The 27,609-nt window shown below is 37.7% G+C and overlaps 1 protein-coding gene across 3 annotated transcripts; it reads right to left on the bottom strand.

Annotated features, from left to right (window-relative positions):
* Window positions 1-1,334: 1,334 nt before the first annotated feature.
* LOC144452862 (uncharacterized) lies at window positions 1,335-22,951 on the bottom strand. Of its 3 annotated transcripts, XR_013482375.1 has the most exons (8): window positions 22,732-22,951; window positions 8,264-8,453; window positions 6,551-6,703; window positions 5,682-5,809; window positions 4,295-4,464; window positions 3,690-3,843; window positions 3,291-3,421; window positions 1,335-2,688 (listed from the first exon to the last, which is right to left on the bottom strand). XR_013482375.1 is itself a non-coding variant. In XM_078144050.1 (7 exons), exons 2-6 carry the CDS (start codon window positions 8,449-8,451, stop codon window positions 3,715-3,717), a joined length of 768 nt encoding a protein of 255 aa, XP_078000176.1. In that variant the 5' UTR covers window positions 8,452-8,453; window positions 22,732-22,951; the 3' UTR covers window positions 1,335-2,688; window positions 3,690-3,714. The 3 variants fall into 3 exon arrangements, 2 of the variants coding, with proteins under 2 accessions (XP_078000176.1, XP_078000177.1); XM_078144050.1 differs by lacking the exon at window positions 3,291-3,421; XM_078144051.1 differs by lacking the exons at window positions 3,291-3,421; window positions 22,732-22,951 and adding an exon at window positions 9,768-9,865.
* Between the last annotated feature and the right edge of the window lie 4,658 nt (window positions 22,952-27,609).

The following is a 27,609-nucleotide window of genomic DNA, read 5'->3' as shown; positions in this document are numbered from 1 at the left end:
TCTATATTTCTATTGTTTCTCAGGTTAGCCCTCTATATTTCTATTGTTTCTCAGGTTAGCTCTCTATATTGCTATTGTTTCTCAGGTTAGCTCTCTATATTTCTATTGTTTCTCAGGTTAGCCCTCTATACTGCTATTGTTTCTCACGACCCTAAATTAATTCAATGAATCAGATTAAAAAATTGACGCCATCTGTAGCCACATCAGGAAGAAATACAACTCGGTCAACAAAGTAAGATAAATAGGAGAGTATCTGGCTGTCTCGTACGTAGAGGCTCTGGCAGCAAAAGTCTGGGTAACCAAGACTAGAGTTCCTGTGTGAAAAATGATTTTCTCTGTAGAACCTATAATAATACATCGAATGATTCATGGCATACTTCCTCCATACATTAATTGTCGGTCCTAACCAGCATCAACACTGTTGAAAGTACAATTCTGAATCAGAATATATCAAGAACTTATACACACCCCCACACACATACAAACACCCCCACACACACTCACACACACTTTTTGTTTTGTTTTTAAAAGTAAGGATGAGAAACGTAGACTTGAAAAGAAATAACTTCACACAAAAAATAGTCGCTTCACAAAATGAAAAGGGTGAGAAACATGGAGGCCGGTCACCCTTACACAAACGCCCTAGGTTGAATAGAGTGAGAAACATGGAGGACGGTCACCCTTACACAAACGCCCTAGGTTGAATAGAGTGAGAAACATGGAGGCCGGTCACCCTTACACAAACGCCCTCGGTTGAATAGAGTGAGAAACATGGAGGCCGGTCACCCTTACACAAACGCCCTCGGTTGAATAGAGTGAGAAACATGGAGGCCGGTCACCCTTACACAAACGCCCTAGGTTGAATAGAGTGAGAAACATGGAGGCCGGTCACCCTTACACAAACGCCCTAGGTTGAATAGAGTGAGAAACATGGAGGACGGTCACCCTTACACAAACGCCCTAGGTTGAATAGAGTGAGAAACATGGAGGCCGGTCACCCTTACACAAACGCCCTAGGTTGAATAGAGTGAGAAACATGGAGGCCGGTCACCCTTACACAAACGCCCTCGGTTAAATAGAGTGAGAAATATGGAGGTGGGTCCCCATTACACAAACGCCCTCGGTTAAATAGAGTGAGAAATATGGAAGCGGGTCCCCATTACACAAACGCCCTCGGTTAAATAGAGTGAGAAATATGGAGGCGGGTCCCCATTACACAAACGCCCTCAGTTGAATAGAGTGAGAAACATAGAGAAGGGTCCCCCTTACACACACACACACACACACACACACCATTGTTTCAAAATACAAATACGACTAGACATTGATCCCAGATAGCAATGTTTTATTTGTTAACTCGCAATTTTTTTGCAAAAGTTATCTTACAAAAACAAACATTGGCTCAAGTATAGAAATGACATGTTCCCTGAATAAATTAGCCAAGTGCTAAAAGGCCTCAAGAAAAAATAAAATGATATAATTACAGAGTAATATTTTACTTGTATAACTCTTCTACTGGTTAATACCAATCATAGTTACTACTACAGAAAACAAGCTATCAGCAAACTAAGCTAGATACAAATTGTTGTTGCATGTGGCACTCACTGACAATAAGGGTGATAGTGATGTAATGTTATATAGATATTATGGCCTTGGCCAGTAATCAAGATAGTGTAACATAGAGTGTGCAGTCATGTGACAAAAACTGGCTATCAGAGACAGAAACCTACTATGAATGTATTTACAGCAGTGTTTATTGATAACTTATATCAATAACTTATACATCCATGCTTTAATATATTGACATGTTGAAATAGTTGTTGTAGTTTGTAGCTATCTTAAATTGCCGATAACTTGATTTCCATAGTAGTATTTACTCGAATAAGTGATCATGTCCCGATTGTCGGCTAATACCAATGTATACTTAATGTTGTGAAAGGCAACAATCAAGAATCTGTTGAAGTAGTATGTATAAAAATAGAATGTATATGGCAAGACAAAAAATGGCTCTGTAACCATGGCAACAAGTAAATATGAATATAGCAAGAAACTGCACGCATGACAGCAATATGATGTCAATGGGTGGGAGGAGTAGGTGGGGGTCAAAGGTGGCAAACATTTTACATGAGATATATTTGTATCTCAAAAATAATATAACATGCAAAATTTCTTTGTAATAGTTTTAGAGACAGTAAATTTCTTAAGAGAGGTTAAATTGTGTAAAATGTGACAATAATATAATGAAACGCAATGTGTACTATTGAGAATTGATGCACTTGAAGGAAGCACAGTGCCCTCAGGTTTAATAATGATATATAGCATGGGTTTCATGATGTTACTAACTCGTATCTTTGCATCTACATAACTGTAGAATATAACAGCTATGTTTAGTAAAGTGTATTCCCACCTCAAGTTTTGTTACTATGACAACCAACGTTATTCATATAGATATACCATATGATTCTATGGAATGATAATTTGTTATGCATGATCAAGTGAAAGTTAAAATATGAAATGTACCAAGCAAAACTTTGTTGGTATTCCAATCTAAGTAATCAACAAATAAAACCCTCATATCATGGTAGACTAAATATTACCCCGTATTGTTGTGTTCACATATCAACTATGCTATCATATATTAGTTTTATATACTGCAAAGGTTTCCCATCTTCAGACGTATCTTGGGACCTGCAAAAATAGGAAATAAAACAAACTATTAGATAACTAAAAACTAATTATATCCACAGAAATGTCATTTCCAAGGTTAACATTAGGAATAAATTTTAACTTTCAACTGGACTGCTTGTATTTTTTTCTCCTTATATCATGTTTTTCATTTAACTATTCTGCATTTGTTTCATTAACAACTTGTATTCAAAAACATTAAAACTCTCACAATTTCAGATTTTTGATATTGATTAGCTGTAGAAACTATTGCTGTTGTATAAATGGTAGTAATTCAATAAAATATTCGTAATTTGGTGGACATGATTTAGTGGTTTAAGTCAGCATATATAGGTTTGTATGATTTTATTATTCAAGTTACTAGTGTGATAATTCATTTTTAGAAATTAACTTTCATATCTATAATATTACAGGTCAAATAATGTTTGAATAAAAATAATGTTTAGAAAAATGAAACAGAACACATTTTAGAGATGTGAGAGTTTGCAGATTTTAACTTTATACCAAACTAAGTGCTATCCATGTCTTAGTATTTATGCCTGCCGTGTTGATTACGAATCTAAAACTAAAACACGAGGCCACCATTTCTGGTCGACCTTACATACTGTAACGCTGTCCCTGTCTCCCCACACGGAGCGCAGCTGCAGTAAGAGCCATCAGGAAGCTTTGGAGTTCAACTTCCCATCAGCTCGACACATCTTGGACATTTTCAGAACCTTATTCTCAGACAAACAGCCTGGAGTGAAAAAGGGATTTGTGACAGTACCCTCTTACGACAGGACGTAAGGGTAACAACGAATACAATGACGTAATCACATGACATCCAAATACAATAACTGTATTTCATTGCATAGTACTATAGTAGAATATTACAGTCAACATAAATTTCATTCTAATATATGATTTATCATAGAGACATTCTCTGCATATACATATATTGAATTCACTTGACAATTTGCTGGTACAATATTAATTTACTACATATTTTTAGTAAAATGATCTACCTTTTGGTTCAAGCCCAGAGGTTATTTACTCCTCAGAGGTGCCGTTTGTGGTAGCAGTACCATTGACACCATTGACGTAAGCCTCCTTGCCATTGATAGTAGCAACCTTTTGGAGAAGCCAAAACTGATGAGTGTCCACTTCCTTGGCGAGAGCCTAGAGGAGAAAAAGTAATGTAAGCCGAACTACAAGTAGACTGAGAGTCATCGTTGAGGGCACTCATAGTTGGGGGCGCTCAAAATGCATGGAGCGCCCATGATGCCAAATCTGTCATATATGTCAGTGTATTTCATGAGATTAACTCTTCCAATTAGATTGTTATTGCAGATGCAAAGCACTGTTTAAGTTCTGGCTGGTAAAAACACCACAAGTGAATCACAGACACAAAGCACTGTTTAAGTTCTGACTGGTAAAAACAACACAAGTGAATCACAGACATTGGAGAGGTCCAGAAAGTAACTCTTACCCCGGATGTTTTGATATTGTTAATGTTGTGGGTATCAGGATAATCGACGTCTGTAAGATATGCCGGTCATCGGTCTTACCCTTTTTAAAGACAGATGAGGGTGCAATGACAATATGGATCTAAGTTCAGATAAAATCTTACCAGTGTGACACATTTGACAGACTGAGTCTTCAAAATCTTCAATAAATCTGCACGTGTTGGATCATCACCCTCTACAGGTCGGCGTACAGTGTTGAAGATGTCAGTGTAAAAGGAAGGGTGCCTGTAAAGACTTGCATTGGCTTTTGGTGGACCAGGCATATCTCTCTCATCTATAACCAAAAGAATTTAATTCATAATTATTTGGGGAGAACCATTTGATTTCGGAGGGGGGAGGCATTGAAGAAAAAATTGTAGGCAGGTGAGGAGAAAAAAAAATTTGATCCCGTAACGGCTTGAGAAAAAAATTGTTCCAACAGACAGAAGTAAAAAATATTTTTTTGCGAAGTTCTGCAAAATTTGTAACTGAGGAAAAAAATTTGCATTGCTTCTGCATATGGAACAAAGACTGACAATAGAAAAAAAATTTGCTGTCACAGTGATGGGGAAAATAAAATTTGCGATCATACCCACTTCCTTCCCCTAAGAAATCAAATGGTTCTCCCCTTATAGCACATCATTCACTTCTGTACCTTTGAGTAGAACAAATATAACCAGTTTGGTTCAGATAATTAGATGTTGTTCCCCAATATTTGTCTTCGTTCAGCCAAGGATACGAGTGACCTAAGGGGCCTTTGTCACTTCGAGTCACTAGACGAGTAGTGACAACCTTTTAGGTCATGAGTATTATCCGAAATGAAGAAAAATATTGGAGAATAACATAATTATACCAGCGCCAGTAATATCGAAGACAAATCGGACAAATCGGACAAATTAATTTTGAGTGTTTTGTCTCATATTTTGAACACAGCAGAACCAGTGATGTAGATGCGTGTTGTCATGACATAGACACACATTGTCATGACGTTGAATGATCAAAGTATACACTAGTACATGTATTCCATATTTTTTTGTTCAACTTGGCTCGTGCATGGTCTAATGTTACTCAAGTTTCCCAGTAATTTTACTAGTGTTTTCTATCAGTCAGGTTTCTTTGGTGTGTTTTGAAGTAGATAAAATCCACTGAAGTTATTCGGTCATTTTCCTGGGTTTCGTTATTAGAGTAACTGGCAATGTCTATGGCATATTGCCTAAGAAATAACCTCCTTAAACTTTACTGTTACTTGGTTCAAGAAAACTTCCAGTTATTCCCAGTTAAAGTTCAAAAAAAAGGAAAACCACAGATAACATAATGTGTTGTTGCAAGACAATTAGCCCCCCCCCCCCCCCCCCCCCCCCCAATTAAGTAATATAATACTATAATTGACATAACATGTGCTTGCATTGATACTAGCATATGGACTACCTGCTTTTTGCCATTGACCACCAAAATCTACTTTAAGGGCAAATTTCAAACTTGTACCCACGTAAGATATGAAGTATAACTTACCTTTAGCTGATTCCCTAAAAAATGCATAACCACCATCTTTCAGCCATGAAATTGTTTCCAAGACAACATTTCGACATTCCTCTTCATCCAAGTACTGGAGCAGGAAGTTAGAAAAAACTATATCATACCTGAAAATATAAAGTAAGGAGATAGGGGTTAAAAAATGCAAATATGCATACATGACGTCAACCATGACAAAGGAACTATTGATAATTTGAATGGCAGCTGCATGGGAACACATATATTTCCCACAGGCAGCAAGATGCGTTACTGGACTTGCAAAATCTGGATGTTCATATATCAGTCACAATTAACTGTTTTAGTGGTAGCTATGGCAACCTGTATACTGCCACCAGACAGGAATTGCAAAATCTGGGATATCACACATGCAAATCAATAGTGTGTTTTCAAAGGTAGCCATGGAAACCCATGCCCCCGGGCCGCACTGTACAATACTGGCTTCATGTCCTGAATGATATAATATGCAATCAATGGAATTATTTGAAAGTCAGGTGTGTGGTAGTGAAACCACAAACAAGTAATAAACTTCTTACTTGCCTGTGGGGAAACTTAAAACAAACAGTGCTTTAGATACACTACCAGTATTCTCACAAATCAGAGGTGTTAATTCTTGGACCGTGCCATAAAAGAGGCTGCGTTTTACAATGATGTGGTTTATGACTTACTTTGGACCGTGCCATAAAAGAGGCTGCGGTTTACAATGATGTGGTTTATGACTTACTTTGGACCGTGCCATAAAAGAGGCTGCGGTTTACAATGATGTGGTTTATGACTTACTTTGGACCGTGCCATAAAAGAGGGTGCCATAAAAGAGGCTGCGGTTTACAATGATGTGGTTTATGACTTACTTTTGAGATACTTCAAGAGAAGCAGCATCTGATGTGACAAAGTCAATGTTTCCAAGATGTGCATTATTAACTCGGTTTTCTTCGGTAAATCTCTCAATAAGGTCGACTGCAGTCACGTGTTTAGCTTCCTTGGCGAGGGCACAAGTAAATCTCCTATCGAACAGAATATATATGAATACCATGCAGATCAAACTGTAATGTAATGACGTCATGGGGAAATGTAGCTATGCATCCAGATAAGAAGAATATTGACTGAATATGCCATGATCGGGGACAAATTTCCATGAAATTTACAGACAAAGTGAGAGTTTGGTAATTGTCGTTTTGAAACGAAAAACAATTTTTGAGCTTCACCATTTCATTTTCAAAAGAATTTTTTTTACTACCTTTATAGTATCACAACATTTGGTGGTCGTATTGGATTTTTGAAATTACAAAAGGCCTTTCCAAAATTTGCCATGGTGGCGCTCTACTTCCTGTCTGTGTGTACCTTACGGGTATACATGGTATAGGTTACTTGGTTAATCATGGCTTTCCTCGGTGTCAGAACAACACAGAAAACATCCCTGATTTACACTTCTACAGAATACCAAGGGACAAAGCTCTTAAGAAACAGTAAATTATGAGGTGATGATACACCCAATTTGAGCAAGGGCACTGTATTCACAATTTTCTGTTTGCAGTCTGCAATGGCCTATTCACCTGCAGTATGTACGATGACCCCTGATTTTTTCTTTAATTGAGAATACACCAACGTTTTCATAACAAAGTAACAACAAAAGTTACTAAACCTTACTTACATATGCGAGGTGAATACTGAGTTAGTAATACCTGAGGGAATATTAGACTTTAGACCCTCCATGACATTTTATGGCTAGCTTGACTGCGTAAGACAGTTGCTCTGCCCTCAATGATTCTGCTCCTAAGACTAGAGGTTGCAATTGGCCTATGTGTGAATGTGCCCGACAAGGTTTACTCTACAGCATGTACATACCATGGAAGTAATGTGATACTCCCCAAGTCCATGTACAAAAATGTTGGTAGGTGATCGTTTTAGGACACAGATGGGACATGACCTCTACAGGACATCGTTCATTTCAGTCTGTAGTTAAATCGTCCGCTATGAATCATAACAATGCCAGTAAATCACACTCAAATGTTCCTATGTTTCAATGCAAACAGTTTTTAACTTATTTTTTTTTTAATTGTGACTGTGTATTTCTACACCCAAATTATACGACTCATGCTTGTACTCCCTTAGAGACCCAGTTCAGTTTAGAGTTTGGGATTAAAATTATGTGAAAACCGTTGTCTGACAGAGCTGTAGAAAAACTTAGTTCTAAATATAACAAGATTTGTCCTTTCTAAAAATGCTCACGGCTTCACTGTCAATCTAATACTAATGTGAGAACCAGGGATTGAAACTCTGGCTACAAACTGTCAAAGCATGGAAGTAGAACTTCTACTTCCATGGTCAAAGTTACCCCTACTAGGTTTTATGTGGGTGTGGTTACATATGTGACTATATGTGACTTTTACTGAGCATAGACCCTCCACCAACAGGATACGCAACTGCAGTATTTCCTTTGAAGCATTATGTATGATTAATTCGATTACGTATGGTGGAGGGTCTATATACTGAGAGTCATGAGTACCATAAACATATATAAAATTATTTACCAGTTGAAACCCCTTAATATCCAATGTACTTACCCAATTCCAGCTCCAAGTTCCAAAACAGTTTTGTCCTTCAATGGAGGCAGCTCAGCAAGGATTTCAGGAATCTCCAACCTGGTCATTTCTTCTGCACATGCATAATTCATAACCTTTTGAATACCATCACAATGATCGGCACGGCTCTCCCAGTATTCAACTCGTCTTTCTTTTTGAATAGTGGCCATATCTACAGAATTTGAAAACAAACAACATGGAGATCAAATATATAAACTTTGACTTTTTATTGCTGATACATTCCCTATGATCAACGTATTTCTCATATTCCATATTTCCAAGTGACTTTTTTCACGCAAGTTTTGATGACTTCATCGCCACACCGGTGCAGTGAGTGATCTTGCGTGATCACAGAAACACATGTAATTTTACCTGTTTCATATTAGTTGGCTAAATACAACAATATTTTCGATATTATCGACATTTTATTGTATTCTGATAGAAACATTCTGATACATATCTCGGGAAACGAGTGCCAGTGGTTTCAAGACATTTAACACAGAACTGCCCTATATAAAGAGGATTATGGCTAGTCTATGCAAATGCCGGAAATTCAAACTGCTGTACAGAGCACTAAGCTTCTGGGTCTTGTTTTCAGCATTTTTTCTGTACTCCGAGAAACACACAGGTCATGAATCATGTACACATTGTTTGTGAATGGCTTAGGATGGTAAATTGATACACTAATTAGTTGAAAATCAATCAGTTTGTATCATAGAATGTAAAAACTCTTCAAAATGTACAAACAGCTGTTTAGATTGTGTGTCACTCAGGATTATTCAAATATGTGACATTTGCAAGTGAACAACCAAGATAGGGGATGTTTATATATTGGTGATTACTTGCCAGTGAGTCCACCTCCAAAACATAGTCATATGCAAAACAGGGTCCCAGGCACCAGGGAGTTATGAATATTTATTTTCCTTCGACTTGTTATGATGAACACTGACTGCACTTAGTACCCCTTGACTGTTAATAGTGTGTACATTAGTAGACTGGGGAAAGACGAACGTGTACAGAAACATAAACCTTCTGCACCATTGCAAATCAAGGGTGAAGGCTCGGAGTAATAAAAATACAGACTAGAAACGCGGCTTTTCCCTTGATGTGATGTGACTTACTTGCTGTAACAATAATCTTTGAATCCTAATTAGGGGCCACTGTTTATGTATGAAGTTGCAATGTTACGTTTTATCACGTAAAGTAACGCGATATTTGGGCATGAGTAACTGCAATAATTGTAGCGTTTGATGTGATTTTGAAGACTTTTTGTTCTGTGTTTATCCTTTTTCATTCCGATGTTTAACTGGAAGCTAAGCTACAATTCCTACATTAAACGTGCCTTAAACGTAAACATAAATAGTAAGCCATTCAGATCTGAATCGCAAAGTTGGGTGATAGAAGAACTGTGGTTGGTGGATTATTCTGCTAAATTACGCCTTGCCTGCCAAAAATTCAGACATTTCCAAACGCCAACATTACTTACGGAGCCTTCGAGACCCAAGAAGTGTTCAGAGGTACCCCAATTTCCCTCAAAATCGGCAAATGTAGCACCTCAATTTCCGTCCGGCAAATGTAGCAACGCATGGCATTGAAGCGGGCAGTACTTTGACAAGTCGGCGTCGCTCGTCGACGCGTCGCTCACGTTTTCAGTGTGAGCTTGTCTATTTGGGTTAACGTTAACAGGAATTTGTAGCGTTTGCTTCCCGTTAAACATCAGAACGGAAAAAAATGGGCATAAAAACAAAATCACCTACACTCAGCTAAGGCCAGAAATACGTTCCCGTGTATGTACACAGGCCAGGGGAGTATAATATTCCGTAGATAATAGATTGTTGTTTTCCAGGTCAACAGACTAAATATAACAACCTTTTGAATATATATTCCTACATGTAAGGGGAAGAGACTTCGTAGTATAGAGATTGATACATTTGTAGCAGTAAGATTCGTACGATATTTTCCTAAAGAAAACGGCATTCTAAGCAATAAGAAAACAACAATCTATTAATATTACACGCCTCTGTGCTATAATATACATGCATAATGCGTATTTGTAGTTGTATCAGGTTGTTACCGAACACGTTTTGTTTTGCACAACGTTCGACAGTTTTTGGAGAGAGATTAAAACAAAAGGCATGCTTGAAGGGTGGGCGTGACAGTAGGGAGAGGGATTAAGAGCCACAGCCCATACTCACAATAGGTTTTCTTTGTGACGATTTTTGTTTTTCGAGTTCTGCTGATAAGCAGAAATTCCTCGAAGTAAATAAATGTTTCCAGTCTGTTCGTTAGTGGTCTGAGGCACAGACAAGGTCTGCGGTTACGAAGACTATATTTTCACATAATGCACAAACATGTTTACTTGTCTGTGACCATGAGTGGTCATGACTCTCAATTGTCATGCAAATCAAGTGACATGCAACACAACATGTTTGTCCGGCTGTCGTAAAGTGATGACGTCTATATATTCATGTTGACAGCGCTGAACAGACTGTTCGCTACCCCCCCCCCCCAAAAAAAAAAATGCAAACCGAAATACTACATAATCACGAAAAAATGAAAGTAGAGATGCACAACGTACTTATGGAAATGTTAGACTGACGAATACTCGCATATACTTTCACTTCCATGTAAATACCACTGGTATTATTACTAATCACGGCTTACAAAGGGACGAAATTGTCACGAATACGAGTCTGGCAGCTAGACCAACGGTCTTCCAATCATTGTACCTAGATTACCAAATTAATTATGTGACAGTCGTCTGACAGATCAAAGGAAATCAATGTTGCTGAAAGTAAATATTTGACATGTATAACTGTATCTGATTAGTACTACGCGTAGCTTTTACTAGACTAATTAAACTCTAAGCGTGACTTTCGAATCTAGCAATCATTTCTTTCGAATCTAGTAATCATTTCCATCTTCCATCATGTCAACGGATAGCCTCTCGACCAAACCATAAGAAGGAAGTTAAATTTAAGCCATGGTTACAATGTTCAACCAAATCCTCTAATTTTAACTGAATATATTAATGTAGGTCACATGATGTGAACTAGTCACTCACGCATGGTTAGCCACGTTGCTTTCATCACTACCTATATTATTCTGTAGATATAAGCACCAAGCATAGTTAGTTGGATCACTCTTCGTTACATGGTCCAAATACTTCTAACACCAACCAGATCACGTCCAAGTGTTCCCGAATACACTTTTGAGTAAGAGTGAATTACCCGTAGTATAGCCATTAAACGCTAGTAATTTACGACCATGACTCACGCTGCACTTGTACGTTGTCACAACACATTTGGTCGTGACTACCCCTCAGTATCCCTCCCCCACGCACAGTGGGACACACACACACACACACACATAACCTGAAAGATCCAACGACTGGATCTTTCAGACTCCAGTGACATTACCAGTGGCCAGCTCTGATAGGGGTGCGTGGCCAGTGCTGGAAACCCAAGGCCCCACTTTAGACCCACTTTGACTTCAAATATTACAAGGGGAGTAGACCCCAGAGTACTCGTACTCTGCCATGGTGAAGCGGACATGGTCACGGTGGTTGTTGTTAGTATACGATAATAGTATGTCGGGCATGGGTCGGGATCTATGGTACGAGTCTACGAAATATAGTAACTCACAACCCGCATATCTACTACATTTACCAATAGCGTTTTAATATCAAAATCAAGTATAAATCATCATCGAGTTATGGTGCTTGAACCAAACCAATCTGATTAAAATCTGATGTGGTGAAAGCGGCTAGATGCCTTCATTTACCTCTACATGTCCATCATTTTGCGTCGTTTGTTTTCAAGTGTTCCAAGTGATCCGCCGCCTTCCCACTCGGAACAAAAACTACCCAAAACGATGGAAATGTAGAGGTAAATGAAGGCATCTAGCCGCTTTCACCACATCAGATTTTAATCAGATTTAAGACCAAACATGTCGCCAGTGAAATTGTTGTGTGTCCACGATCAGTGATCTATATAGTGTAGTTCCTATACAGTATCGTTACCATCTAAAATGATCTGGTAGTCAGACTATGATCTGAATGTTCCACCCTCGATAGCAATGTTCGCGAACGTTTGGCCGTGTGTCGTATGACATTTTACGTGCATCAAATCATTTCCTATGCATTCTATCATTGTAACTATTTGATATTTTCATGAGCTGGCCAAATACTCACCTCGTACTACTAAAGGTGTGTATGGATACAAAATATATATTTACATTACGGTCTTTAGACTAGACAACCTTCTTAGTTACGTAACAGATGCATCTTCGCCACATAAAACATGGATCAATTTAAATATGTAGTATTACTTTCAACATGTTTTTGACAAATTCCCAAATATAACTTTGACAAAATCACCAAACATGCAAGATGTACAGCGACATGAGAGATACATTGACATTACCTATAACTTACCCCTTTCATTAGTTCAGTATTTTAGGGGAAGGGACACAGCATTTATGCATGGGGTGTGGTTCGTAAAATTCCGGCGGGAAAAATACTGAAGTCCTTCACACACACTTAAAATCCTGATAGCCATATGACAGGAAGTCTGGTGTTAATATGAATGTTAAAAACCTTTCCTTGCCATGAAAACACTTCAAATTTCCGAAAAATCGTTGACATTTCTGTAAGATGACGTAGGAATGGAAGCATAGTGACGAACCCAAGGACGGACGCATGTTATTGCTTGGATGGTATAGATTGTTGTTACGTTTCCATAAAGAAAATATCACACGAATCCTGAAACTACAAGAAAATCTTTTTCAATAAAAGTAGGGGAAATTTATTGAAGTTAAACGTTGTCCTACTTAGCCTGTAGACAAGGAAAATAACAATATTAAAAATACCACGTGCCCCGGCCCTTTGGAGAAGGCGATCCATCGTGTGTGGTAAAGCCACGTTGCTATTGAGTGTGTCATGTCGGAAAACTGAGATTGTGACGATGGACAGCGAAGTCATCACACAAAACATCAAGACATACCTTATCTTTCCACTTTTTGTTCGTAAACTCGTCTTCGACTTTGGATAAAGTGGTTTGTAGAACAAGTGTTTGCCGTTGTTTCCACAGAGAGCAGTAACTGCAGCGTTGGTTAGAGACGTAACTGGCTCAAACTAGTAAACGTAATTAGGTAATACATGTAGCGGAGTGAGAGTGGTTACGTAACATGTAAAAGGCCATGGTTATTGGCCTTGTGTGTGGAAGCTGAGTGCCTCGGCTGGAGATGTAGTTGTGTATGTACATGTACATTTTTCTTTTGGATTTTTATTTTACTGTAACGCTCAAGGTGAATCAATTAAACGTGAATAGCGTAAAGTATATTTTCTAATATGAGATTAGCCTGGTCAATGTAGCTTTCCAACTAGCCAAATTTAAAATCCCACTCCGTTTGGATTCCTGGCTAATATCAGAGGCTAATATGAGATATTAGCACACGCATTACATGTGTTAATTAGCACACGCATTACATGTGTTATGGAGAAGATATTATTCACTCTTTGTTTGTAAAATCGTCTGCGAACAAGATGAATAAAGTAACCAGCAATAATTGTAGCACATGAGTTATTTTTCTCGTCGTTTCAGAGGAAAGCTGCACAGTCACTTGTGAGCTAATATTCATTTCAAAAAATACCATTGCCTAATAATGTACCTAATAACGTCATTATTTTGTATTATGATCATCCTAGAATATTACCATCCTGCATCCTGGAATAGAATATTAGCTCACAAGTGTGGAAAGCAGTATCAGTCTCGCGTGACTGACGTAGCGTAGTAACGCGTGCTTCTAGTGACGTAACGAATGTATTTAAAGAGGAAACATATTCATAGACAGGGCCCTCCACTGTCTATGGTTTAATGAAGCAGGGGTGGAGCGTGACTGGGGAGCATGCATGGTGATTGGCTTGTTCCTAAAGCATGGTGATTGGCTAGTTCCTAAAGCTAGTGATCGCGGGTACACAACAACACATTGTCATTCCGCCTTACAACGAAATAACCTGTGGGACGGCGCGTTCTGAACGGTGCCGTAAAACAGGCCGTGGTTTGCGACGATGCAGATTGTTGTAATCTATACATGTAAATAGCTTTAGGCGTATTCTCTGAAAAATAAAAAAAACTCTAATACGTCGTGAAAATATCGATGTGTGGGGCTGAAATGTTTCCATGATGTTTTCAACCCAAATTTCAAATTAGCTATCACGTTGTAATCACGTGACTATACATCGTTACGAATGGTGCGCATGGAACCGTTGTGTAAAACAGCGAAATTATTGATTTATTTCATTGTATTTATTCAAAGCTAGGATGATAGGATGGTTCGGTTGTCATACCTTGAATCTCGGAATATTAAATACGTAATGTGATTTAGACTACGTAATGTGATTTAGACAACGGTGTTGATCACTAAGAAATCATAACACTTAGTTTATAAATCATTCAGACCGTGAATGATACACTTTTCCAACCCATGAGATGAAAGGAAGATGGAATCAATATATGCAGATTTTACACAAATCAAGTTCAATGACCCCAGGAGGGCTGAACCATTTCACCAACGTGTGAAGTTTATGCATGTGTATAATTTTACACATGTAAGGTACATATCGAATTTTTACACTTCGTTGTTACATCAGATAGATGTTGGATGTCTTCAAGTTGGAACTTTCAAACATCTATAACGACTGTTGTTGTCATGGCAATACCCCGGGTCAACACACGCAATGTTGTTAACCTTTCACCCAGTAGTTAGTATTGTTTGATACTTGCAAGAACAATACACAAAACACTGTACATGATTGCTCAAGAATCGCTAATCCAGAGACTTGCTATCTGACTTGACATTACTCCGAAGTCTCCGACCACTTAAAAAATTCTTTTATTGGTCTGAAACTCAGTACAGTATAAAACCGGCTCCAAGTCTTCGTGTCGGTTACAAACCCTGTAAGAAAACCAGATTTAAACTGAATGCCTCCCGTTAGGGAATCACTAATTATGCAAATAACTCATTAAAGTATTTTTTTTAAAAAAAACTATGGTAACTGGCTTTGTTTTTGGACAAGCATGCGTCAAATTATACGGAATTTGAGGAGATACTGCTTAATTACCAAACGACAATATCAAAATAAACTGGAAAGTGACATTTCATCAACTAATCCACGTGAACTCTGGAATAGCATTCAGAAAATCGCTGATTATAATTTCAAATCAAAGCCGAGAATCCCGGACGATCCAACCCTCCCTGATGACTTGCACTTGTTTTACAGTCGTTTTGATCATTCAACTCAAGTACCGATGGTATCTACCGATAATAAAAGGAAACTCTTTATTTCTTGCAATGATACAAAACGCCAGTTTCAGAAGTTAAATACATGTATACATAAAGCCCCAGGGCCTGATAACATATCTCCACGGCTACTCAGAATGTGTGCCTTTCAGTTGTGTGGTATTTTTTACAGAAATCTTTAATTGGTCACTTCGCATCTGTCATGTACCTACTATTTTTAAATCATCAACATAATTCCAGTGCCGAAGCGCACGCCAGTCGTTAGTATGAATGATTACCGCCCAGTTGCTTTAACTTCAATAGTAATGAAATGTTTTGAAAAACTAATAGCGAAATTCATGAAATCCTTTATTCCAGATAGATTTGATCCGTACCAGTTTGCTTATAAGTCAAAACGTTCAGTTGAAGATCCAGTTTCACTTGCCTTAGAATATACTCTACAAGATCTTGACAAGAAGAAACCTACATGCTCGCATTTTATTCATCGATTTTAGATCTTTCAACACTATTTTACCATTGCAACTTTATGACAAGTTAATTAGCATTGGTATGGACCGCAGCATTTCAAATTGGATCTTGGACTTTCTTACAAGTCGTCCACAGGTGGTCAAAATAGGCTCTAGACAGTCAAAGACTAGAGTATTGAACACAGGTGCACCACAAGGTTGTTTATCTCCCTTACTTTACACTCTGATGACGTTTGACTGTCATGGTTTGAAAATTGTCTTACTATTAAATTTGCAGATGACACAACCGTTGCTGGGCTAACTGAGCATGACGAGTCCAATTATCGCCACCAGGTTGATGAGTTAGTGATGTGGTGTGCTGCTAACAATCTAGAACTGAATGTTAGTAACACAAAGGAGATAATTGTCGACTTTCGGAGGAATAAGACCCCTCTTCTTTCGCAGTGAGTGAACCCGTGCGATCACAGAAACAAGTGTAATTTTACCCCTTTCGTATATAGTTGGTTATGTACGTCAATATTTTCGATATTATCGACATTTTATTGTATTCTGATGCCTGTGGTTCAGAGAGGAAAAACCACGTTGGCATCCAGACTATTATGCAGTAGATACGAGCGAACAAGCGAGAGTAAAATCCACACTACACACGATTGTTTTCGAGGCTATTTTGGAATCACTGTGTCCACTGACTCTCACCCCTCCCCTCCCCTTTCTCTTCAAACATGAGGAAAAGCACTCATCGCGAATGGCAGAGTGTCAAATTTCCATGAAGCGATGAAATAGTTGACAATAAGACCTCAGCATCCATGTGAGAGGACTGGCAATTTGCCAATTTGGGGCGGGGCATCACGTGCACATTGACATAACCCTAGAACTGGAATCCTCCCTGGGAAGCTATCCGATGCAGTGTGCATAGACCATTGACCAACGTGATGTGAGGCCCACAAGAGCTAACTAGCGCTGTTGCTAAGTTCACCACTAGAGGAACTTTAACAACAGCGCGAGCTCCTGTGGTGAGGTCTAGTTCAACATCTACATCATGAAGATATAAATATATCGTCTAAATATACTGTTTATTCTCCAACCACATCTTTTTTTCGCAGCTGGTTCTAAAGTGATGACGAAGTCTTGTGGGATGGGGTCTCATTTTGCACCCTCCCAAGGCGAGGGGCCGGCAGGGTTATTCCCCAATGCATGTGTTTCAGTCTATATGTGTCGTCCTTACGTATGCTAGCTCTTGGTCCGAGGTAATATGGGATCTGGGTTTTTTTTCGTACATTCTGCGATACATCATTTTTAACAAGCGACCTATCAGCTAGAATAGCTCCGCTGTTTTTTTATTTTTTTTTTATTTTGGTAACATATGGAAGTGGTTCAGTTGTTCAGCTCTTCACTACGCATTTTTGTTTTAGCGATGTAATAAAGTGGTTAGTGGTTTCATATGATGACTCACTATAAAACTCACTTCACACAGAAAGTTGGTCTGAAATTTTTCAATCTCAATGAGAGAGATGCAAAGTGCTAGTGTCTTCCAACGGTATGTCATATGCGTCAAGCAAAAGGTACTAGGTCATCTACCGTCTCCTGAATAACTTTTGAGCTGCTAGATTCATCAACTAAAATAAACCATTATTAGGTAGAAAACATCACAAAATACTATTATTAACATTTTATCATTCGTTTTTGAAAATTCACAATGTTTCACCGTTAAAATGATTTTTAAAAAGTGACAAGACATCATATCACCAGCTTTTTAACGAAAAATTATATGGTAAGGCGACTGTACTCGTTTCTACGCGCTGCCACATCCGTGACATTGGCAATTTTGACGTGGCGATTTTGACACCAATATTGATATGATTGTACAAAATCCAAACTCCATAAATGAACCACAAACAACTTTCCTTTTCAAAATGAGGTAATTTCAGAATGAGTATTATCGTTTTTATTGACGACTGACTGTCAAAAATCGTCCCCTATGGCCTACAGCTATACAGTGACAGCATACACTTTCAGGCTAAGCAACTTCATGACCTTGTTGGGCGAGAGCATACTGGAATGAACCATTCTGTAGAAGGGGTGCAGAATTTGGATTTGAAGTCTGCAACCCTGTTTCGAACAAACACTTGTCAGTTGGGCGCACAGTGCGTAGAATTAAGACTATACATATTACATTGCTTGTTTGACGTCAACATAATTAGTAGTATTTCTGTGTGGGATGAGGAAGGGTCAATGGTTGAGGGCACTCAGTAGAACAAAGTCATAATGTAATTAATAAGGTAGTCATAGCATAGTAAAGCTGGTTTCAAACCAACAAAAGAACAAGTTAAAATTAGATTTTCAAATCATCACTTTATTAGATGACACCTAAACTAGATATTTTCAAAGAGCAAAAAAGTAAACAAGCAAAAACTAATTTTTTGTAAAGAAAGTAAACCATGAACAAAAAACTATTTTTTGTAAAAAATATGGCCAATTCCAAGTACCTGTGGTTTGACTGAAAAATGTAGTGAGAAATTTGAACATACCAACAGTTTATACATATATAGCCTAGTTGCTGATTGCCTTGTTTGGAATTTACACTACATTAAATCGATTTTCCTGAATACCGGTACACCACAAGGATGCAATCTGTCACCGTTACTTTATTCCTTGTTTACACATGATTGTGTTGCTAGTTTTGAAAATAATTTCATGGTAAAGTTTGCCAATGACACCACCGCTGGGGGTCTTATCACAACTGATGAAAGTAAACGATACATTTAGATGGTTCTCCAACGACAATCTGGAGCTAAATGTCAAGAAAACAAAGGAAGTAATTGTGGATTTTGGTAAAAACCCATCAGAAATTACGCCACTAGTCAAAATGATTCCAAAGTAGAAGTTGTGCAATGTTTCAAATTTCTCGGTGTCCATCTTTCTGCTGATTTGAAATGGGAGACTAATGTTGATTTTATCGTTAAGAAAGCACAGCAACAATTATTCTTTCTGAGACGATTGAGGAGCTTTCGTGTAAGTCAGAAATTGTTGGTTAAATTTTATCGGACAGTGATTGAGAGTGTCTTGACTTTCTCATTCATTGTCTGGTATGGTAATGCCACAATGGATGACAGGAAGCGACTCAATCGAGTCGTCAATACTGCCAGTAAAATCATTGGATGCAGTCTTCCATTGATTGATGATCTCTACAGACCTCGAGTTTTGAAAGAATCTATGTCTATTGTCTGTGATGAGCACCACCCTGCACATAATTGGTTTCAATTGGTACGTTCTGGTGAATGGTATCGTTCAATCAAGTCTGGTTCCAATCGATCTTTAAACAGACTTTTATCCTCCAGCTGTTAGAACCTTGAACAAATCTAACCTAAGTATCTCAAGAGTGCATCGATTTCACCTCTCAACTTTTTACCCATGTAAATGTATTTTATTTTTGTAGTCGTTTGTTTTGGTTTTGGTTTATACTGCGTGCTTGTCTGTATATCGCAAAACCAAGATGTATTTCATTGTATGTGCAGTAGCGTATGTATATGATAAATAAACATTATTATTATTATTATTATTATAATTATTATTGTTAATAATGTTATCCCCACACAATACATATGTGAAGATAACATAGTGTAAGTGTAAAATCGGAACATAGTCATCGGGAATTTGAGACTAGGTAAGGTTCAAAATATATACACCTGTTGAAGACAATGAAAGTAAGAATTGAATTGTAATTAGTGCGAGTTATCTGCATACATTCATTTTACTTGTGTGACCTTAGACAGGGGGGGGGGGGGGGACTATCCTACATACCCTTGCATTTATACAGCCTGCCTTTTGTGTATGGTCTTCTCTAGGGGTGCCCATTTTCGAAATCATCAAAAAAAGTCATGTTTGAAAGAAGCAGGAACTTTATATAAAAACAACGTAAATGATCCTGAGAAACTTTATTCACCTGAGTGCATCAGAGGACACCCTAGACAATTGAGTAAATTCTCTGTAACATAAAAAAACAGAATTACAACAACATTTAAGTTTTCATGAAGGCAGAACGACTAAACGACTGTAGTAGAAAAACCCAGTGTAGGTCATCCTCCCAACTATTGTCTGCTGTACAAGAACTCAGTGCCAGCTGATGCTTACTATAAATAGCTGAAAATATTAATAAGTGAAAGTATAGCTAGAGGATTCAATTTCTTAGTCCCTGGTTTATGAATATTAATGAGTTTTTACACAAAAGTGAATATTTGAGGGCAGTAATCCCTTCTGAAGTCACTATGGTGACCTCAGAGATGACCTGACTCAGGTCACCGCATAATGACAACAAACATAATATAGATGAAGTACACTAAAATTAGTATGCATACTAAGTTGTCATGTCAATGACAGTAACTGAAATAGCAAAAACGTATCCCAACTCCATCAAATATACAGAAATACTGTATATTTTAAATGTAAACTTGCAACAAGTGAAAGATTTTGTAGTAAATCACTCCAGGAAGAGGAAACAGTACTGAAAAGTATGAAAATATTTTTACACATCACAATTTATTGAGTATCTGAATTTACTGCAGCCATAATAGCTACTCTGCCCTGAAATTAGGGCTACAGCAATCAATCCAGTGTCCTTGAGAATAGCAAGTGACATGCTCCATAGCCCTTCATTATATATGCATACACACAGTACATGTTGTATCTGCTTGCCCTTTTAAGTTCACTTTGTATTCATCATTTATGTCACATGTAAATCATAAACAACTTGAGAACAATACACATGTAGTCTATAGCCCCATTGAGATATCTCAAACATCCTGTAACCAACAAAAGGTGGTTGTGTAGCCCCTATAGAAAATATTTGATGGTATTAACAGCTGAAAGGAATGTATGAATTAGGTCATTTTCAATGCTGCCTTGTGTTGGCCATGGAATTCATTACTGAAAATAGGTCATTGTCACTCACAGTCCACTGAAATGGATTTTTAACTCAAAGAAATAGTGAATATTATCAAACATTTTCAGAATTATTACACACATGATAAAACTGTCATTTTATGTTTCAGACAAATACAATTAGTACAGTGATTATTTTCAGATATTCACATCTATTCATAAAATTCACATTATTGTATAATTGTTAATCTGTACATGTATATGTATAGTTTGGTGTTAGGTCAATACACATGTACTCTATAGCCCCAGTGATATATCCCCCACCACTCGGTAAACAAACAAAAGGTGGTTGTGTAGCTCCCTATAGAATATACTTGGTGGTATTAACAGTTGAAAGGATTTAAGAAATTAGGTCACTTCAATGGTGTCTTGTGTTGGCCATGGAATTAATTACTGGAAATAGGTCATCGTCACCCACAGTCCACTGAAATGGATTTTTAACTCAAAGAAATAGTGAATATTATCATACATTTTCAGAATCATTACACACATGGTAAAACTGTCATTTTATGTTTCAGACAAATACAATTAGTACAGTGATTATTTTCAGATGTTCATATCTATTCATAAAATTCACATTATTGTATAATTTATTGTATTATCTGTACATGTATATGTATATGTATGGTTTGGTGTTAGTTCTTCATTTCAGTGAAAATTAAACCATAATACTTTATAAATTATCATAGCACAACGTCTTTGTTTCTAGTGAGATAGGTGTAAGGGTGGCAAATAGATATTCAACATAAAATATTGAACTGACATAGGCATATATGTATTACCGGTATATACAATTTTAACATGTGCCCCATGTAGTCCCAATGGTGAAAGAGAAGTCTGTCTGTACATATTAACATGTGAATACATATTCATCCATCCATCCATACAGGCATTGGTTCACCCCCCCCCCCACACACACACACACATACATACATACATACATACATACATACATACACACATACATACATACATACATACATACATACATATATACATACATACATACATACATACATACATACATACATACATACATATATACATACATACATACATACATACATACATACATACATACATACATACATACATACATACATACATATATACATACATACATACATACATACATACATACATACATACATACATATATACATACATACATACATACATACATACATACATACATTTCATTTATTATTGTAAATTATTAAAGTAGCTCATAGTTCAAGATTATTGTAAGTCGTCCCTTGTGTTGGGGGTCATGATCACGTCAGTAATGTAGACCTGTGTACCATCTGCAACCAGGACTAATCATGCATGTGCATTTTGTATTGACACGTTTTACAGCTGTCTCGTGCAGTTAATTTGTTGTATTTTGTACACAATAGCACAACGTAGTGTAGTATAGTATATTTTATTTTACTTGACATGAAATAATGTAAGAAATCCATTATGTATAGTCAAAAACATACAACGTACATACATTTGCTTCTAGTCAAGCCCCACCCAATATTTATTGGTTATTCTCGGTACATACGGTAGGGCCCTACCACGTGTTTTCAGTTCAAACTCCTTTGTCATTATACTTACCCTGTGTAGTCGCTGCTACTTGTATCTTACAAAGTATTTAGTCCAGATAGGGGTCAGTGTCTTTTCATAGCCTCGATGGAAAAATCCACCAACTGACCCCGACCCCCACCCCCAGCCACAGAAACAGACCGGTCCCTAACGTACCTGCGTTAACGGAATCCTGTTGTAGTACCAATCACAGTATTTTTCCACCAGAAACGATATCGAAGAACTTGAATAATTCCTTATTCTGATAGATATTGATATCGACAAAATAATAGGATATTGATGTTTCCCTTCTATTCCACACCTCGGATATCTCTGACAGACTGTCTTAGAAACGGAAATGTCAAACCGTTGGACCAGATATACGTCTGTGTACACAATGGCGGTAAATAACGGATGGTTATCACATCCAACCAGTCGTTAACATTAATCACTAAGGGGTACGTCTGTCGAAAGGGGAGGGGCATACTTTTACCAATTCACATTCACGGCCGTGTCGTCAGAATACAAAATAGGGACAAATAAGCGAAAAAAAGAAGCAATCTAAACAATCATTTATTTGTACCCGCATTTATACAATTCTCTGTACAACGTTCACACGAGCTCATCATCTGTGGCAGACTTACTGAGCTGTGAGTGGGATATTCTGGTCACAGGATTCTATTGTCCTCAGTTGAGGACCAGGAAGGGCGGGAGATGGGGAGGGGGGGGTACCACTGACCAGGTCTCGTAGGGATGTGTTGCCAATGCTGTCAACCCCAGACCCCATTTTAGACCAATTTTGACCCAAAACCAAAACCCCATTTTAAACCGTTCAGTTTTTTTAGAAGACTCCATTTTAGGTCAATGTCATGGATGCTGAACGCATAGTTGACCAATGACGAGGGTTGCACATGCGCAGCTAACATAACAACGTGTCGTCAGAATACAAAATAGGGACAAATATTAATAGCGAAAAAAAAGAAGCAATCTATACAACCATTTCAATGTTTACATTGTACCCGCATTTATACAATTCTCTGTACAACGTTCACAGGAGTTCATCATCTGTGGCAGACTTACTGAGCTGTTAGTGGGGTATTCTAGTCCCAGGATTCTAGTGTCCTCAGTTGAGGACCAGGAAGGTCGGGGGATGGGGAGGGGGGGGGGGTACCACTGACCAGGTCTGGTAGGGATGTGGTGCCAATGCTGTCATCCCCAGACCCCATTTTAGACCAATTTTGACCCAAAACCAATAGACCGTTCAGATTTTTAGAAGACTCCATGTTTATTTAGGTCAATGTCATGAATGTTGAACGCATAGTTGACCGATGACTAGTGTTGCACATGCGCAGCTAACATAATATTTTATGGGACATAACAACATTTTATGGGACTATATCTAAAAACAAGCATTTCAGGGTGTGTGCTATCTCATAGTCACCGATATGAAAGTGTCAACCAGTGCAGCGAGTAAACTCACGGGGAAATTCCGAACTAGTCGAAGGAGTTCCTTCCAGGTCCCCATTTTAGACCAAACAAAATTTAAGAAAATTGTGAAAAGTGGTAGTATCATTAGTAAGGGAGATTTGGAGTTTTAAGGTAATTTTTGACTATCTTGGCAAACATTTCACATCTTAAAATACACTACCATCTCAAATTAGCATAGGGTGAAAATTTTTAAGAAAGGTTTAATACCATTATGACATTAAAAAGGTATATTACACATAATTGAAATGGCTATAAATATTAAGAAAAATACATGGTCCGTTCAAGATTTTCGGTAGAAAGCGGATGATTTGACCCAAGTCGAAGGTCACGTGACATCGTTTGACAAGTGATGTGACAAGGTAAACGAGTAACACAACTTGCTCAATTACTAAATCACCGTTCACAAATATTTTCAAGTCTCTAAAATGATGAATTCTTGTGAAAGTTAAGGGTGACCCTAAAACGAATGACAACCCGAATGACGGAAAACGAATGACAGCATTTATAGTGTGTATCTGTATCTGTATCTGTATCTGTATCTGTATCTGTATCTGTATCTATATCTGTATCTGTATCTGTATCTGTATCTGTAAACAGTGGAATGACAACCTTTTCTATATCCAGTTAGTTGAATGACACCCTCTGCACTGTAAAACAAGTGGAATGACAGCCGCCACTCTATAGCATAAGTGGAATGACAGCATTTTCAATACGAGTTGAAAATACTCATGGCCTGCTCTGCCTTACGTATTCTAGCTCTTGGTCCGAGATATTATGGGATGTTTCTTTTTCGTACATTCTGCGATCCATCATTTCTTTAACATGGAACTAATCACGTGACAAATGCATTTTGGTCTACAATTCGATCTTCTAACAACCTGGTGTAGAATGGGGGGGGGGTTGGTTTTTGGTCAAAATAGGTCTGAAATGGGGTCTGATGATGGCCACACCCCTGCAATACATAGCTGGCAATTGCATGGTACTGCCCCGGGGTACCGGGGAGGACAGATTCGCCACTCCTCATATTCGCTAGCTACATGTACAATTTCATTGACAAGAATTATCAAATGCTAAATTAGTTTTTTTTTCCAAATTAAATGAGTATTCAACATCAATTGCCACTTGACTGTAAAACGTCTTTGATCGTCTTTGGAAGGGATGAGAAGAGCGCCAGCAACGGCTGATCTATCAAGCCACACTCCTTTCTATGCACAAGCAAATAAAGGCGTCCCTTTTTATTTTTCTGTTTCTCATCTCTCGACCGACCCTAATTTGCAACTCCGACATCAGAAAAAAAAACACTTTTTTTCCGACCGACCCCTGAGTTCAAAACAGCAAGATTGTAAGGTTCGAACGAACATCAAACGTTCCTCATAGCGTCTATCCACCCCACCCCCACCCCCACCCCTTTAGCTTTGTGATGTCGTCGGAGCAGCATGTGTCTTTCTTGGCTGAAGTCGTTGAGGTTTGAGGGACAGGGCTCGAAATTATTAAATGCCGTCGCGCGGTACATTTTGCTGCAATTAGCTCGGAAGATTTCTATCATTTTCAAAATTATGCTTAAAAATTGCTAAAAGGCATATTGCATTCCTCAAAAAATCCAAAAAAAATTGACCAGTTTTTAGCTTTAAATCAGTTGTATCATCGGGGAAATGACCAACTCCGTAATGGTAATGCGTTTCATGACCTTGGAAGTTGGAAGACGTTCTTTGTTCACCGCGTATGTGCAATAAACGAAATTATCACAGATTCACGTAGCATAGGCTCACGATGTTTGTTACAACTTACAAGCTTCAATTGTGTCATAAACACAGGTTTTAGGCATGGATGTTAGAAAAATTGTACAAAATGACTCAAAAAGAGCAGTGATAGCTGATCATTTAAATAGTTTCAGCAGTAGAATGTTTGAATGTAAATCTGTCGGTGTCGACACTATGCAACAACGTCTTGCTATTGCCTATTGCTAACATTAGGCCAAAAAAATATATACATCTGGTTCTGGTCAGCGCGCGCGTGCCCTGAATACCCTCGTCGATCCTTTTTTTCCGATAATTTTTGCTTTCCCGTTCCTTATTTATTCCTGATATCAGGAGAACAAGCAGCTGAAATCTACCCTACATGCCAAGACTGCTTAAATACAAAGCCTAACTGCTTCGAAGAAAAAGGAAGTTTTTCAAGAGATAAATATGATAGAACAGAGTATGTAAAGTGTCAACAAATGTGTATTTACTAATTTGCAAAAAAAAAAAAAAAAAAAAAAAAAAAAATTAGAAAAAAAAATCGCGTCGTCGCACCACTTTAGAAAGTTTACCCTGACCAGAACCAGATATTTTTTTTTGGCCTCAGTAACAACACTCAAGTTACAGAAGACGCGTAATGTATACCGTACTGCAAGGTCAACCAAGACTTGCATGGCATGTTACCGATGTTTACATTATTACTTTTATACAGTAAATCCCAAAGGAGTACTGAGTTCTAGAAATGTTTACATGTTATCTGGTGGATTATTTTGACAAGTTCACACTGAAGAAAAATGTTTCATAGAAGTAATGATTTATATAAATGAAAATTCATCTAGCACACTGATGACAATCACGCAAGTGTTTCAAAAAGTTCATGCTAAAGTTCAAATTGGATAACTTGAAAACATTGCTAGCGATGTCGATGCCACTTTGATTAATAGGACGAATGTATTAGTACTCCTGATAAAATCACACAATAGTTCATGGCTACAGATATACACCCATCAGGATGATAAGTATTCATCTTCTTACAAAGTTGTTCTACGGACTTGTCAATCTTGCTAAAATGAAGGAAAGAGACCTGTAACAAGGAATTCAATAAAGAGAAGAGAAAAGAAGTTGTAGAGAGACTGACAGGACAGAAAGGACAGAGAATAGAACTGAAAAAATACAGATTTTTTTCCTTGCCCCCCTTTTTTTTATTTCGCCCGCCCGCCCCCACCTGACTATTCCACTGGAGATGAGAAACAAAAAAAAGTCACCCTAACAAATCTTAACGCGGCACCCTTTTGTTGCTAAACCTATGCTAGGTACGTCGTTCAGTTACAAAGATAATTTAGTGTAGGATAATATTGAAAAAAAGTTTATTTTAGACACTTTTTAGACAAATGAAATATTGATGAAGCATATATGTAAAACTATTGTACAACCACATTCCAGTACAATGTTGTTAATGTCAATGCATACCTTCTATGACATTACAATAGGGAACTTGCAATCCAGACTGAGCATGCTCAGATGCAAAGGACTATGGGATTATCTGTGGTTATCATAATACCTAATCTGGAGCTACTGATAAAATTAACCTCCCACAATGGTCAGGGTAACTATGAACTGATTATTTTGGGTTACAAACAATATGTCAACATTGTTTGCAATAAAAATTGATTAGTATTTATTATCACATTTCCCATGATGCATGGCAGGTCTTCTGACAATGTTAGAACAGATGATTGTAAAGTAGGGAGTTCCTGAACATTTTTGATACATATGATGAATTACATCATCATATCATTTATGGGTCACACAAGTTATATCTTAACAC

This window comes from Glandiceps talaboti, chromosome 23, assembly GCF_964340395.1.
Source record: "Glandiceps talaboti chromosome 23, keGlaTala1.1, whole genome shotgun sequence".
Lineage (NCBI taxonomy): Eukaryota > Metazoa > Hemichordata > Enteropneusta > Spengelidae > Glandiceps > Glandiceps talaboti.
The sequence above is the reverse complement of the archived record's forward strand: the minus strand, read 5'-3'. Positions and strand labels throughout refer to the sequence as shown.